The following is a 14,768-nucleotide window of genomic DNA, read 5'->3' as shown; positions in this document are numbered from 1 at the left end:
AGTAATTAAGCAGAGCCAGCATGGGTTTGTAACAAACAAGTCATGCCAGACTATTCTAATTTCCTTCTATGACAGTATTACTGACTGGGTTGATCAGGGAAATGTGGTGGCTATAGTTTTTCTTGACCTAAGTAAAGCATTTGACAAAGTATCTCATACCATACTTATTGAAAAAACGACCAAATATGGGATTGACAAGGCAACTGTTAAGTGGATTCACACCTAGATGAGTGATCGTACTCAAAGAGTGGTCATAAATGGCTGCACATCCAAGTGGAAGAATGTATCAAGTTGGGTACCACAAAGCTCTATCCTAGGCCCAGTGTTGCTCAACATTTTTATAAATGATCTGGAGGAGGGAATTGATGGGAAACTGATCAAATTTGTTGACAACACAAAGCTAGGAGAGATAGTTAACACTAGGGAAGAGAGAGAGAGTATTCAAAAAGAACGGCATTCAGCAAGGAGAAATTCAAGGTTCTACATGTGGGCAAGAAAAATTTAAAAAGCACATACAGAATGGGAGAAATTGGGCTACGCCGCAGCACACGTGAAAAAGACTTGGATATACTAATCGATCATAGACTCAACATGAGTCAACAATGAGATGCAGCAGCAAAAAAAGGCTTTTTTAATTTTTCCTGCCCACATGTAGGATCTTGAATTTTTCCTTGCTGAATGCCGTTCTGTTAGTCGCCGCCCACTGTTCAAGATTGTCTAGATCTTTTTGAATCCTCTCTTTCGCTATCCCTTCTAGCTTTGTGTGATCTGTGACTTTAGCCAGTTTCCCCTCAATTCCCTTTTCTAAATAATTTATAAAAATGTTGAATAACACTGGGCCCATGACAGATCCTTGTGGTACCCTACTTAAGACATTCTTCCACTTGGATGTGCAGCCATTTATGACCACTCTTTGAGTACGATCACTCAACCAGTTGTGAATCCACCAAACAGTTGCTTTGTCGATCCCATATTTAGAATACAGTGACAAAAAATAATATTCTGCACTCCAAATATAACAGAACTGAACGGAATCCTTATAAAACTGACAACAAAGTGGTGCCTGTTTCACTAAGGCAAGTGAATGGTTCAGTTCAGGGGTTCCATCACAATGTTCTTTTGGCAGCTGGGAAGGAACCGCATGACGCAATCACACAGTATAGTAAATAACGATATATGAACGCTCCTTTACCTGGCAGTAGTCACATAATGCTGAATATGAAGAAAGGCACAATTTACTGCAAAAATATAAACAAATATGTTTGCAATCAGATTTAGGAGTAGAGCATTACCTGAGTTGTGATCATGAGTAACTTCATTCAGAGCAGGATCGATATCTGTTAAAAACAAAAAAGCAAGAAATCAAGACAACATGTATTACGTATACATTCATGTAAAACAATTTCACAAAATATTCATGCCACTGCTCTACAAAAATAAAAAAAAGTTTGGTACTCAGAATGTGGAGATAAAAAACAAAAAGAAATGGGGGAGTTCTTGAAGAGGTCTTCTGGGGCCCAAAGAATTTTTTTTTACAGCAGTGTAAAGTAAGGAAAAAAGACATACCTCCTTTAATGGCTCCCCATCCATTGCTGGAGCCTGGTTTATTCGGGGTTGATTTCTAATGTTCCTATTAGCTAACTCTGCATGATTCAGCAGAAAGTCCACTAACTCTCTCTCACTCCCATCAATCATGTTTAAGTGGCTTGGGTATTGGACAGTTAGTTGGGCCCTCGCTCAGGATTGGGAGAGCCAGAGAGTATAAAAGAAAGAGAGAGGGCGGAGTTAGGGGGCTGCAGGGCTTAGGTCTGAGTATAAGGAAAGAGAGGAGAGAGTGCCATGTGGAGGCTAGCCAGAAATGAAAGCGGAAGAAGACCAACGAGAGAAGGAGGTGATCTACTCTAAACCAGTGGGGGAAAGAATAATGCAAAGTGTGAGTAGCTATTCAAGAAAATGAGAAAAAGAGAGAGACAAAGGCTGGAAATGAAAGGAACAGAAATGGAGTACAGCGATCAGAGGAGTGAGAAACAGGAGACAGGCGAATCAAGAGAATGGGATGGAGACCGGGATGTGTTTACTAAAGATTAACCAAAGCCAGGGATGAAAGCTGGAAGTGTTTTACTGCAATGTGTTGCCACAGCCCCCCTGAGAATCTATTTCTACGCAATGTCTACTAATGGGATTCCAAGTGCTCCATTGCTCCAAATCAATGTGATGCAAGGGTTACTGCAAATGAATCTGAACTGTGATTGTCTGCTGCAAAGTTGCACTATTCCTTCTCTCTTCTGCAATAAAGAGGTGAAAATTGCTTTTATCTAAAGTCTAACTATAGAGGATGCAGGGGATGCGGTTGCACCTGGGCCCAGGAGCCTTAGGGGGCCCATAAGGCCTCTCTTCTCCGTATAGGGAGAATAAAGCATTACATTTGGGGGCACCTTTTACAAATTATGCATTGGTGTCCAGAAGCTTCAAGTTATGCCTCTGCGGGATCTGACACGATTGAGGATGATAATGATTATCATCATTATTGAGGATAATGACAGACCGACTGAAAAAAAAAGGATACAAACTTACAGCAATTTGAGAAAGAAATACTTTTAATGCAGCCTAAGCCACTAAGTTTAATTAAAATGATTAATGCTCAATATCTATATATTTAAGAAGACGTGAAAAAAGTAATCCGGCCACTTGCAGTCCTGAGAGAACGTAATTATCAGTGTATAACATTCAAACCTACAGGGGGTGTAGTAACTGCTGCAGCCCACTAGAGGGAGGGAGAGTCCTGGTACTGCAAGATACTATCTCTGCACAAGCACAAGGTGGATGCAGGAAACAATCAGCAAACCTTCCCTCCATGTACAGACATGGAACTTTTCAGCTCTGGGGCGCTAAAGTAAGTGATGGCACCTGCTGCACTGGATGAAAGTGTTAGAGTGCAGTTGTTTAGCCGGCAGTCCCATGTAAACCCAGTATTAGCTGTACAATATATAGACCGTATTCATAATGTCAGCTGCATAGCATTTAGGATTGTAGTTAAACAGGGGGTGTTTCTAAGGCCCGGCTCACACGGAGGCTGATGTGCAGCAGATATCCGCAGCAGGTCAGCAGCCTGCGCACCCTCATCATTTAGTGCGGATTTGGAAGCTGGTTTTATCACACGTTTCTGCGCGGAATTCACTTCCTTATTGACAAGAGGCGAATTCTGCATCGGAAACGGCGATAAGATTGCCATGTCAATTTCCGCAGGGGTGTTGTGTGGGTTATTTTTGCAGCTTGTGGAGGAGATTTTCAAAATCTCCACTTGGCTGCTACTGTAGATGCCACAGAATTTCCATTGTGCAGCAATTCCACTCCGTCTGATTCCTCCTAAGGCCGCCTGCAGACGGGCGGGTTTGATCCGGCGGCGAGAATTCTTGCCACGGGACCCGACCCGAGCGCCTGCAGGGACCAGCACGTACTCACCCGCGCCCGCCGGCTCCGGCTGTTTGATGTGCCGGTTTGCCGCACAGCCAGCGCTTGCGCAGACCGGAGCCGGGTGAGTGACATTTCTGTGCGGCGCTTGCAGAAATAGAGCATGCCGCGATTTGTTTGCCACGCAATATTTCGCGCGGCCAAATCGCTACCGTCTGCATAGGATTGCGTTTGTTAACGCAATCCTATGCAGGCTTCCAGCAGCGGAAATTCCACTCGTGTGCAGGCGGCCTAAGGCTGGGGTCACACGGGACTGAAATCTTGCGGAAATCTCGCAGAATGACTGCACAGAAATACCGCAGGATTTCCCCGGGGGAAATGCAGCTTCAAAACCCACAGCCTTTCACCGCGGAGTTTGGAGTGGTTTCACCGCCTACATTCCACTGCGGCCATCTCTCCCCATAGAGAAGGGAGTGGCCACCGTGGAAACGGGGAAAGAATTGACCTGCTGGGTCTTTGCATGTCAATTTCAGCGCAGTTTAGCCGCAATGGAATAGCTGTAAAGATTTTTGAAAATCTCGTCCAGTTTGCTGGCTAATCCTGGGATAAAAAGCTGCAGGTGGAATTTCTGCACCAAAGAGACCCATAGAGGTCTATGGAAGGTGCATAAATGCAGATATATTTACACACCAGTATGCGCGAAATGCTGCGCATACCCGTGAACACCAGAACATCATTTGGCTTAATAGCCATTTAAATCAGGGTGGGGGTGATTCCCCCTACCCCCAGGTAAATTAGCGGTGCCTGTGGAAATACGCACAGTATTTGTGTAGGCAGACGTGCAAAGTATATAGTTGTCCTTTGCGCAAGAGCGACTGTATCTTGCAATACGCTTGTGTATCTCTGCCCACAGGCTGCTTTCACATGGCAGGGGGGGAGGATGGAAGAGCCAGGAGCAGGAGCTGAGCTCCCGCCCCCTCTCTGCCTCCTCTCCGCCCCTCTGCACTATTTGCAATTGGGAGAGTCGGGGTGGGGGCGGGGCTAATTTGCGCCATTTAGCCCCGCCCCCGCCCTATTTCATTGCAAATAGTGCAGAGGGGCGGAGAGGAGGCAGAGAGGGGGCAGGAGCTCAGTTCCTGCTCCTGGCTCTTCCATCCTCCCCCCACCCCCTACAGATGAGGACGACGTATATCGGCTCGGCGTAAAAACCGAGCCGATATAGGTTCGTGTGAATGCACCCATAAACACTAATGCACACGCAACACATGGCTCTTTAAACATCGATCATGTGCAAATACGCTGCGATGAGTTGATTTGCGCTAGCGCTCGTCTGAATGCTGTACTTCCTGCCCTGCGAACTGATAAGATGTGGGAAGTCTGAGCAGAACAGCCTGTAGATTATGAATCAGTATATCCGACACTTTGTTGCACTGCAGATATGGATACTTTATGTGGCTTTGTTTGTTACATTGTAGTAAAGCGTTTCCTCTTACAGGAGCAGATGGAATAGTCCGCGCAGCAGTCTCCGAAGCGTTCGCAGTGGGCGTTGCACTGACAGCTGTAGGACTTGTCTAGTTTGTCTCCGCAGCGATTCTTACACGAATCCTCGCATTCTACAAGGGGAAACAAAAGTACAAGAATGAAACAATAGTTACAGTTCAGCAACATAAATGATCTTTTCTGTAAAGCCAGTAGATATAAAACCATTGGGGGGAGATGTACTAAGACTGGCGCACTGTGCGAGGGGTGCGGTAGACCTGTATGTGTCCCCCATGTTATGCAGCAGGTCTACCAACAGGGCAAATGTTTGGGATAGACTGACAGCAAGGAACCAGATGTTACCAGAAGTGCAGCGGAAACTGTTAGTAAACGAGTAGTGCTCAGCGTATGGGGGGGGGGGTGTCTCACACGGGCAGATCCTAATTGTGGAATCCGCGATCGCTGTCCGCACGAAAGATCTGCAGCAAACGGAAGGCGTTGAAAGGCATGAACGTTTGCTTTTACTTTCACATTTGCGGATACGAATTGCGTATTCTGCAAGAGGAAGAAAAACCACAGCATGCTGTATTCTGCCCGCAGCTCATAAGCAATTACCACTGCGTATGGGCTGCAGGTACCCACGTCATTGCTAAGCGATGGCATGGGAAATACAAACATTGGGAAAAAACTGTACCGCACATGACCGATGGCGAGCTACCGCGGTCAAGCGCAGTACAGTAAGAGCAGGTACATAGGGTTGCCGGCCGTGCTCACAACCGTAATTCACTGCGGGCCCCCGCATGCGGAAAGCAGTCTACCCTTAGGCTGTGTTCACACTGGCACTGTGGCTTCTAATTTTACAGGATCTGTGACAGATTCTACAGACGGATCCATTATAATTAGAGATGAGCGAGCGTACTCGGAAAAGCACTACTCGCTCGAGTAATTTGCTTTATCCCAGTATCGCTGTGCTCGTCCCTGAAGATTCGGGTGCCGCTGCGGCTGACAGGTGAGTCGCAGCGGGGAGCGGGGGGGGAGCGGGCGGGAGAGAGGGAGAGAGAGATCTTACCTCCGTTCCTCCCCGCTCTCCCCTGCAGCTCCCCGCTCCGTGCCGGCACCCGAATCTTCAGGGACGAGCACAGCGATACTCGGATAAAGCAAATTACTCGAGCGAGTAGTGCTTATCTGAGTACGCTCGCTCATCTCTAATAATAATCCATCGTGATCTGTCTAATTGTACATCACAGTTCGCTATAAGCACTGAACCATTATGGCTTCTGCAGATGGGCGATTTTGCACGCATTTTCACTGTAGAGAGTAGAACCCATTGGTTTCAATGGGTAGCCGGTCATTCAGCATTTTGCGCTATATTTTCATGTGTACCCAATCCTCACAAGATCGCGCACTGAACTGCATGATTTCACAGTGTTAATCAATAATTAGGCTGCTCAGCCTGTTTAATCCGGCACGGGTGTGAATGGGCCTGGCAGCATAGAAAAGTACAGTAGAACGTGCAGATACACGCATGATAGCTGGTGAGAGCGCGCACTTCGTCATGCTATCGCGAGCATATCTATGCATACATTCATCTACAGGAGCTCCTAGGGCTCTTACACATGGGAGTATTTTCACGCGTATTTGCACGTGCAATGCGCACAAAATAGAACCCATTGATATCAAATGGTTTTGTTAATAAGCGCATCCTTGCGTGCACAAAAATGCTCTACTTTTCTGGGGACTATGTGCGCAAAAAGTATAGTAAAAAGTGCAGTTGCGCACACAAATACCCAAGTTTTAGGGCTTCTCCAGACAGATCTATTTGGCCCGTGCATTGCATTGATGTCAATGGGTTTGTTCTCATTAAGGCCTCTTTCAGACGGGCGTTGTTTTAACGCTCAGATAGTCGCGCTGAAACATCATGGCTAACTGAGTGTTAAATCGAGTGACCAAATAGCAGCTGCGAGCACATCGCGGTTAGTATTCGCGAGTATGCCACCCCCCTACCCTTTGTCGACCGGGTCCCATAGGAGTCTATGGGAGCCGCCGGCGTTGTGCCGTCCAAAGATAGGGCTTGTCCTATTTTTTAACGGAGAGAAATCTTGGCGTCAAAAAATCGTTCGTCTGAAAGAACCCCCAAGAAACCAAAGGTTCTTTAAGATGTGATTTTTTTTTTACGTGCCTACTGCGCGTCAAAATACTGATTTTATGCGCATTTAGTGTGTGTGCAAAAAAAATAGAAACTTCTCTATCGTTCTGCGTATTTGTGCAGCACCGCTCCCCATAGAAAAGGGATGTGCACAAATGCACGTTACACTGCGCAATTTCATGAGACAATAGAACACATCTGGAACTCTTTAAGTTAAATAGCCCTTTAAATCAGGGTGGGGGGGGGGTCGTGGGCGCATATGAACAGGCCTGTGTGCACAAAAAAAGTACAGTACAATGTGCCAGTACGCAGGCAAATCAATCTCGTTCACTGCGCCGATCTGAGGCGAGCGTATTTGAGCATACGCTCGTCTGAAGAAGCCCTTGTTCCGCAAAAACATGTGCAAATACACTTAAGGGGCCCTTATTGTATCAGCGCACATCTTGACTTGTCCTAATATAATTCTGGAAATCAGCTGATGGCCGGTGCAGTCTATTACGGCAGCGCAGACCGCCACGGATAGGGAGATGGTAGACACTGCTACCTAAACCAAAGGGAGAGTAGTCTTCTGTGAGACCCCAGCCCCATCTGCCGCAACAGCTGGACGGACGCTTCTGGGGATCTATATAGGGCAGAGTAAGTAAGTTGGCTGGCAGCCCTTACATGAGACGTGCCGACGGTCTACCTGGGATTAGAGCCCGGCCGCTACAGATTGCTGCTTCCACTACATTCTCTCTAAGGAAGCACAATTAGTTAATGAACATGCAGCGACATCTCTCTAGTGTTCCAGGCATAATTATAGTCTTGGTTTGGCAATAAACAATAGTAGATCCAGTTCAGCGAGGTTTGTCATACTTTTAACACTCCCATAAAAGTATGGCCTACTTTTTGAAGGGACACGATGAAATAGTTTGACCCGCATTCTGTGCCTTTAAAACTCAGGCGTCATATTAAATAGAATTAGCTTACATGATGGATAAGGAAATATTACACCCACGTGTGCGCGATACTACTATATCACATGCATATGGGTATATTTTCTGAATGCGGTCTCTAATAGGTCTTTCGAATAAAAGGAACTATAGAATGTGCCCATAAAATGAATGTAGCCTTGCGAAATTCTCTAATCTAGTACAGCATGTTAGGACTAGAGATGAGCGAACTTACTCGGTTCGGGTGTTTTTGGACCCGAGCACCGCTTTTTCCGAGTAACTGACTACTCGGACAAAAAGATTCGGGGGGCGCCGGGGGTGCGCGGGGGGGGGGGGGGGGGGGGGTTGCAGAGGGGAGTGGGGGGGGGGGGGGGAGAGCTCCCCCATGTTCCCCACTGCTACCCCCTACTCCACAACACCCCCCCTCCCCCGAATCTTTTCGTCCGAGTAGTCAGTTACTCGGAAAAAGCGGTGCTCGGGTCCAAAAACACCCGAACCGAGTAGGTTCGCTCATCTCTAGTTAGGACTCATTTACATGGGGGGACTTGTGTAGGTGCAGATACCCGACAGTCGTCCCAGCAATGATCTTTCTGCTTCCATTCACCAACATGTGGATTGGAACGAGGATCGTTCTGGACCGATCGCCGCCATTCACAATAAACAGGCAGTCGTTCATAAGGGACATGGGTATGCTGGTACTGTATATGGGTATTCTGGTTAGGCTTACATCCCTAGTTATGTTACAAGAACTGATTAAAGGTCATATATTGACTAATGGGTAGCTGTCTTCCAATAAGTGGCACTGTGAAAGATTGTTCTATCACTCATTTGCACAGATTTTTCCCAGGGAGCATTGCATGGCACAAAGACTCCATATGCCTGCTTGCCGCTCTCCACAAGGAGAAACATTAGAGACCTTATTCCATTACTCATTTGCATTGCTGACCATTCAAAATAAATATACAATAATGTAAAATGTGGACAGCCTGGTCTCCCAGAGAGGAAGCGGGTCTTAGTCAGCAGTTCTCCAATCTGACCCATGGAGGGAGTCCCGAGGCTGAACTTCCCCATGACACCATATACCCTTATATGGCATTTGAACAGTTGTCTTTATAAGATAACTCCTTTAACAAAAAGATGACAAATTGAGGCTGGTTTCACATCTGCGTTGGAACCCCCGACATTCATCACTTTTTCTTCCATCCAATAGCCGATCAGCTGGGCAGAAGTTGGACAGACCCCATTATAGTCAATAGGGTCCATCTGGCATCATTCGGTTTCGACGGAGATGGGGCTTTCAGCCACAGGGATTCCCCTTTCCTGCTCCCTAAACGGAGCAAGAAATTGGAACCCCGAGTGCAGATGTGAAACCACCCTATGCATGGCAAGAAGTCATAATTGGGCATGTTGGATTACAGTCCTTTGATGCCATGGGAAATAAGCTGCTGCGAGACGCATGTCTTCCCCTATACCGCACCTCTCCTTCTCACCATTAAAATACCTTTTTTTTCTTTTGCTATAAGACACAGTTTTCAGCAAGATAAAATCTTACTGAAAAGTGGCTGCACCTTATCCAGAGGCAGGGGGGTCTGACAGATGCAGAGACCCTTGACCGCTGATTCGGCAGTGTGCTGATCGATCATCAGGAGAACTCTGCAGCCATACATACCGCGGCTGCACAGTCCTTCCTCTCGCTGCCTCGATCCCCTCCAGCAGATAACGCAGGACACCACTCACATATCTCCCCTAGGGTGCAGGACCTCTTCTGTACACACCGAGACAAAGATCAAAGGTCTTTCAGTAGCAGCAGGACCATAGATGAAGTCATGACCATATCAGCAGGGAGCAGCTAGAGGGGGTCATGTATTACTACACGTGTATGTGTGGTAATGAAATCAGTGTTTAACATGCCAGCTGCAGGTGTGTGCATGTAGCAGAGCTGTATGTGTGTATGTATGTATATGTGAATGCTGCAGAAGACTGAAGAAACATCGAATTGCTCGTATTTAACCCTTTAAATGCCAAGGTCAGTGCGACTGCAGCATGTAAAATATGGTAAAAAGGCATGCTTGGCTCATTTAACATGTTAATATCATGCATAAGAGGAGCGTATCAAATTACTAGTATCAGGTAATGGGAAAGCTTTAAGGCCGGAAGGCAGACGGCCAGGTCGGATTCCAACTGCAAGATTCTCGTAGCGGAATGTGACCTGTGACCCGTGGCGTACCTGTCCGGCATCTTCTCTCTGCCCTGCGAATGTGCCGGCTGCCACATGCACAGTGCAGAGCTGCACGTCAGTGGTAATGCGGCAGTACGAGCCTCTGCGAGGCTTGCACTGAAATAGGACATGCCTTGAATTTGTTACCGCGCGAGTCTTCCGCGATCAAAATCATGACTGTCTGCATAGGATTACATTAAACAAATGAAATCCTATGGCAGCGTGCTATGGCGGAAATTCCACGTAGTAGCTAATATCTATCAATCTCATATCTATCTATCTATCTATTTATCTATCAACTATCTATCTATTTCATATAGCTCTATTTCTATATCTATCTATCTATCTATCTATCTATCTCTCTCATATCTACCTATCTCTATATCTATCTCATATCTATTTATCTATCTATCTACTATCTATCTATCTCATATCTATCTCTGCATCTAGCTAATATCTATCTCTCTATCTACTATCTATCCATCTCATATCTATCTATCTACTATCTATCCATTTCATATCTATCTATCTATCTCATATCTATCTATGCATCTAGCTAATATCTATCTATTTATCTATCTCTCTCATATCTACCTATCTCTTTATCTATCTCCTATCTATCTATCCAGCTAATATCTATCTATTTATCTATCTATCCAGCTAATATCTATCTATCTATCTCATATCTATCTCTATATCTATCTCTGCATCTAGCTAATATCTATCTGTCTATCTATCTATCTCTTATCTATCTAATATAATAATCTTTATATAGTGCCAACATATTCTGCAGCGCTTACAAAAACAGGGGGATACTGAAAGACAAAAATACAAAAACCACGGTTACATAGTAATCAGTTGATGGAAACAATAGGGGTGAGGGTCCTGCTCCAACAAGCTTACATACTACAAGTAATGGGGTGATACAGAAGGTAAAGGGCTGGAGATGTGCACGGTATGGTGGGGTGGAGTGTGAGGGATACTATACACATAAACAATGGTCAGACATAAGCCGTGTGACTGCAGGAGGCGGGTGATGGCGGCTAGCAGGGTTGCAGTCACTTGGACAGGGAGCACGTTATCAGGCGGAGTACAGAGGGGTTTGGTTTGGGAGATATGGTATGCCTCCCTGAAGAGGTGCATTTTTAGAGCACGCCTAAAGTTTTGTGAGTCAGGGATTGCCCGGATAGTTTTGGGTAGCGCATTCCAGAGGACTGATGCTGCTCTGGAAAAGTCTGGATATTAGTCTGCTCTGGATATTAGCTAGATGGATAGGTAGTAATAATAATCTTTATGTAGCACCAACATATTCTGCAGCTCTTACAAGACAGGGGAAATAAAACAAGACCACAGTTACATGAAGTAATCAATTGATGGAAACAGTAGGGGTGAGGGTCCTGCTCCAACGAGCTTTCATACTACAAATAATGGTGTGATGCAGAAGGTAAAGGGGCTGGAGATGTGCACAGTATAGCAAGATGGAGAGTGTGGGATGCTATACACATAGACAATGGTCAGACTTGAGCCGTATGGTGGTGGAATCAGTAAGACTGCAGGTGCCAGCTGATTATGGCTAGCAGGAACTGCAGTCGGTAGGGCAGGGAGCATGTTATCAAGTGGAGTACAGAGGGGTTTGGTTTAGGGAATATGGTATACCTCCCTGAAGAGGTGCGCTTTTAGAGCATGCCTGAAGTTTATCAGTGATTGCCCGGATATTTTTTGGTAGTGCGTTCGAGAGGACTGGTGCTGCTCTGGAGAAGTCTTGCAGGCGGGAATGAGAGGTTCGAATTAGAGGGGCACTTAGTCTGATTTCGTTAGCAGAGCAAAGGGCGCCGGCTGGGTGGTGAATTGAGATGAGGGAAGCAATCTAGGTAGCGCTGTGCTGTGGAGAACTTTATGGATGAGGGTAGTGAGTTTAACCCTTTCCAATGCAATTTGTATCCTGGTTTTCCAAGTGGACGTACTCTTTTTCTGCCATTATACACTGGCGCTATCTGCTGGCTAAAGCCAGTACTGCATGAGGTGACACATTTGATAGGCTCCGAAAGCAGAGAGGCTGGCAATATACAGTAGAAGAACCCCGACGGACGTCTTCCAACATCGGAGCTGTACAGCCTTAAATCATAATGTCTTCAGATGTCAGACAGTGGATTGGAAAGGGTTAAATTGTATTCTGTATTTAATGGGCAGCCAGTGCAGTGACCGGCACAGGGCAGAGGCGTCCGAGTAGCGGCTGGACAGGAAGATGACCCTGGCTGCCACATTCAGGATAGATTGGAGCAGGGCAGGCCTAGCAGCTGCGAGTTGCAATAATTGAGCCAAGAGTGGATGAGGGCAACAGTGAGCGTTTTTAGTGTGTCTACGGTGAGAAAAAGCATTGCTGCACAACAAAAGGAAGACGAGCAGCGTTTTGATAGTGGATGACAAGACTGTTCCAGCCCTCCTGAGCCTGAGATGTACTAGGATGCGTATTATAAAGTAGGGTGTGACATCTATGCTAATTTATTAAGGTGGAGACGCTGCAACAGGTATTGCTTCAGAGCTAAGATTTCTTCATATCTTCTGACATATAGTTTCCTTAGGATACCTTTAAACAGGGCAATTATCGGCCGAACGGTCATTTATAGATCTTAGATTACCAAATGCATCTAACCCTCCTCCCTCACACTGCCCAGAATTGGACATTTTTGAAAAATTAGTCTTCAAAGACTTTGAAAAATGTAAAAAATACCAAAAAAAATCATCAAATATGTCACAATTAGAATCGGACTCGCTGAGAACCCTGTAATCCAATGATGAGATCATTATAAAACCTTCAGATAAGGGAAGCGTTGTAGTGGTGATGGACAGAGAACAGTATGTCGCTATGTGCAAGCATCTGCTTGATGATAAATCAACAATGGTGACCCTGGGTAATGGCCCTACGCTGCCCTTCCTGGGTAACTAGGAAAACTACTGGCCACAGCAGTTGAGGTGGGGTGTATTACTGAGGTAGAGTATAAATATATCCTCCCCAAGTATCCAAAGATTAACACATTTAATGCACTTCCCAAAATCCTAAAAATGGAAGAGATCCACTACTAGGGAGACCAATCCTATCAGATCCTAAGACCATTTGTGATATCACTTCCCTCCTACATGCGCGACACCATGAATGTCCTCAGACACCTTGAGGGCACCTCTGTGTGTCTAGACACTGTTTTGGCAACATTGGATATAGAGGCCTTATACAGCTCAATCCCCCATGCAGAATGCATCAGAGCGCTTAACTACTTCCTAACCCAAATATCTATCTATCTATCTATCTCATATCTATCTCATATCTATCTCATATCTATCTCATATCTATCTCATGTCTATCTATCTCATGTCTATCTATCTCATGTCTATCTATCTATCTATCTCATGTCTATCTATCTCATGTCTATCTATCTCATGTCTATCTATCTCATATCTATTAATAATACTTTTTTTTAAAATTATTAGGACACTCTTGCCCATAATGGTTTTATTTAAAGCATCTGGGCCCAAAGCAAAATTTGGAAAACAGTGCCCCACTTTTTATGTGGCAGGGGAGGAGTGTAACTATTTCCTCTGCATCTTTCATATATATACGCTCCTCCCCATTTGACTAGTTGGTGTCATTTTAATAGTATCAGCAACCTTGCCTACATGAATAAGTCACATAATAAATTATATAAAGTTAATACAAAATGTAGTAATAAAACACCTGCAAATGTTATTCTTTGTTAAGCATTCTAGCCATTGCTAATGAGGATGATAATGTCTTGGAGTAGGGATAGTGCTATCACAATGCTCGGGTTGTCTGTTTTCTGCGGTCTACAAAGCCCTATAGTTTGGTAAAAAATGCAATACAATTTGCAGTAGAATGTGACTGTTCCCAGCAAGAGAAACAACATAATCTTGTAGATATGATACCTTTTAATAGCTAACAAAAAGACATGATGTTAATGCGAGCTTCCCAACCAACGCAGGGTTCTGCTTCAGGCTTAAATGGAATAGATCTGAAGAGGCAAGGATATTTATACACACTTATGACAAGGCTCAGACTTTGCAGGAGTCAACAGCTATTCTTCGTACTATACATTGTCACACAGAGTATACATGCCAGTCTTGTAAGGCAGATGACAGTCAGACAAAGAACATGCTGGGTAATACTGTTATAGTATCAACTTACTGTCGCTGTTGCAGGTGTCAAAGGCCCATATGGCGGCATTGCCAGACAGCAAAAGGAAGACAAGCAGCGTTTTCATAGTGGATGACAAGACTGTTCCAGTCCTCCTGAACCTGAGATGTACTAGAATGCGTATTATAAAGTAGGGTGTGACATCTATGCTAATTTCTTAAGGAGGAAACGCTGCAACAGGTATTGCTTCATAGCTAGGATTTCTTCATATCTTCTGACATATAGTTTCCTTAGGATACCTTTAAACAGGGCAATGATCACCCGATACAACGAATTTGGATAATAGTCGTCCCATGTACACATGGCCACTGACAGGGCACTGAGTGAGAATCACTCACTTGTCAGAGTCGCTCAGTTTTTAGCTCAAATAAAAAC

At 45.1% G+C, this 14,768-nt stretch overlaps 1 protein-coding gene across 4 annotated transcripts in view; it reads right to left on the bottom strand.

Moving 5' to 3' along the window:
- Positions 1 to 14,513, bottom strand: part of ENDOU (endonuclease, poly(U) specific) — a 32,850-nt gene extending 18,337 nt beyond the window's left edge. For all 4 annotated transcript variants that reach the window (XM_066584312.1, XM_066584314.1, XM_066584313.1 and 1 more), the window contains exons 1-3: positions 14,385 to 14,513; positions 4,905 to 5,024; positions 1,293 to 1,337 (exon numbers count right to left, since the gene is read on the bottom strand). In XM_066584312.1, the coding sequence (XP_066440409.1) occupies positions 1,293 to 1,337; positions 4,905 to 5,024; positions 14,385 to 14,460 (241 nt within the window). In that variant the 5' untranslated portion in view covers positions 14,461 to 14,513. The remainder of the gene's footprint in view (positions 1 to 1,292; positions 1,338 to 4,904; positions 5,025 to 14,384) is intronic.
- Positions 14,514 to 14,768: the final 255 nt, after the last annotated feature.

The sequence above is a fragment of the Eleutherodactylus coqui genome, chromosome 1 (assembly GCF_035609145.1).
Source record: "Eleutherodactylus coqui strain aEleCoq1 chromosome 1, aEleCoq1.hap1, whole genome shotgun sequence".
Classification (NCBI taxonomy): Eukaryota; Metazoa; Chordata; class Amphibia; order Anura; family Eleutherodactylidae; genus Eleutherodactylus; species Eleutherodactylus coqui.
Note: the sequence above shows the minus strand (reverse complement) of the source record. Positions and strands in the feature narration are given on the sequence as shown.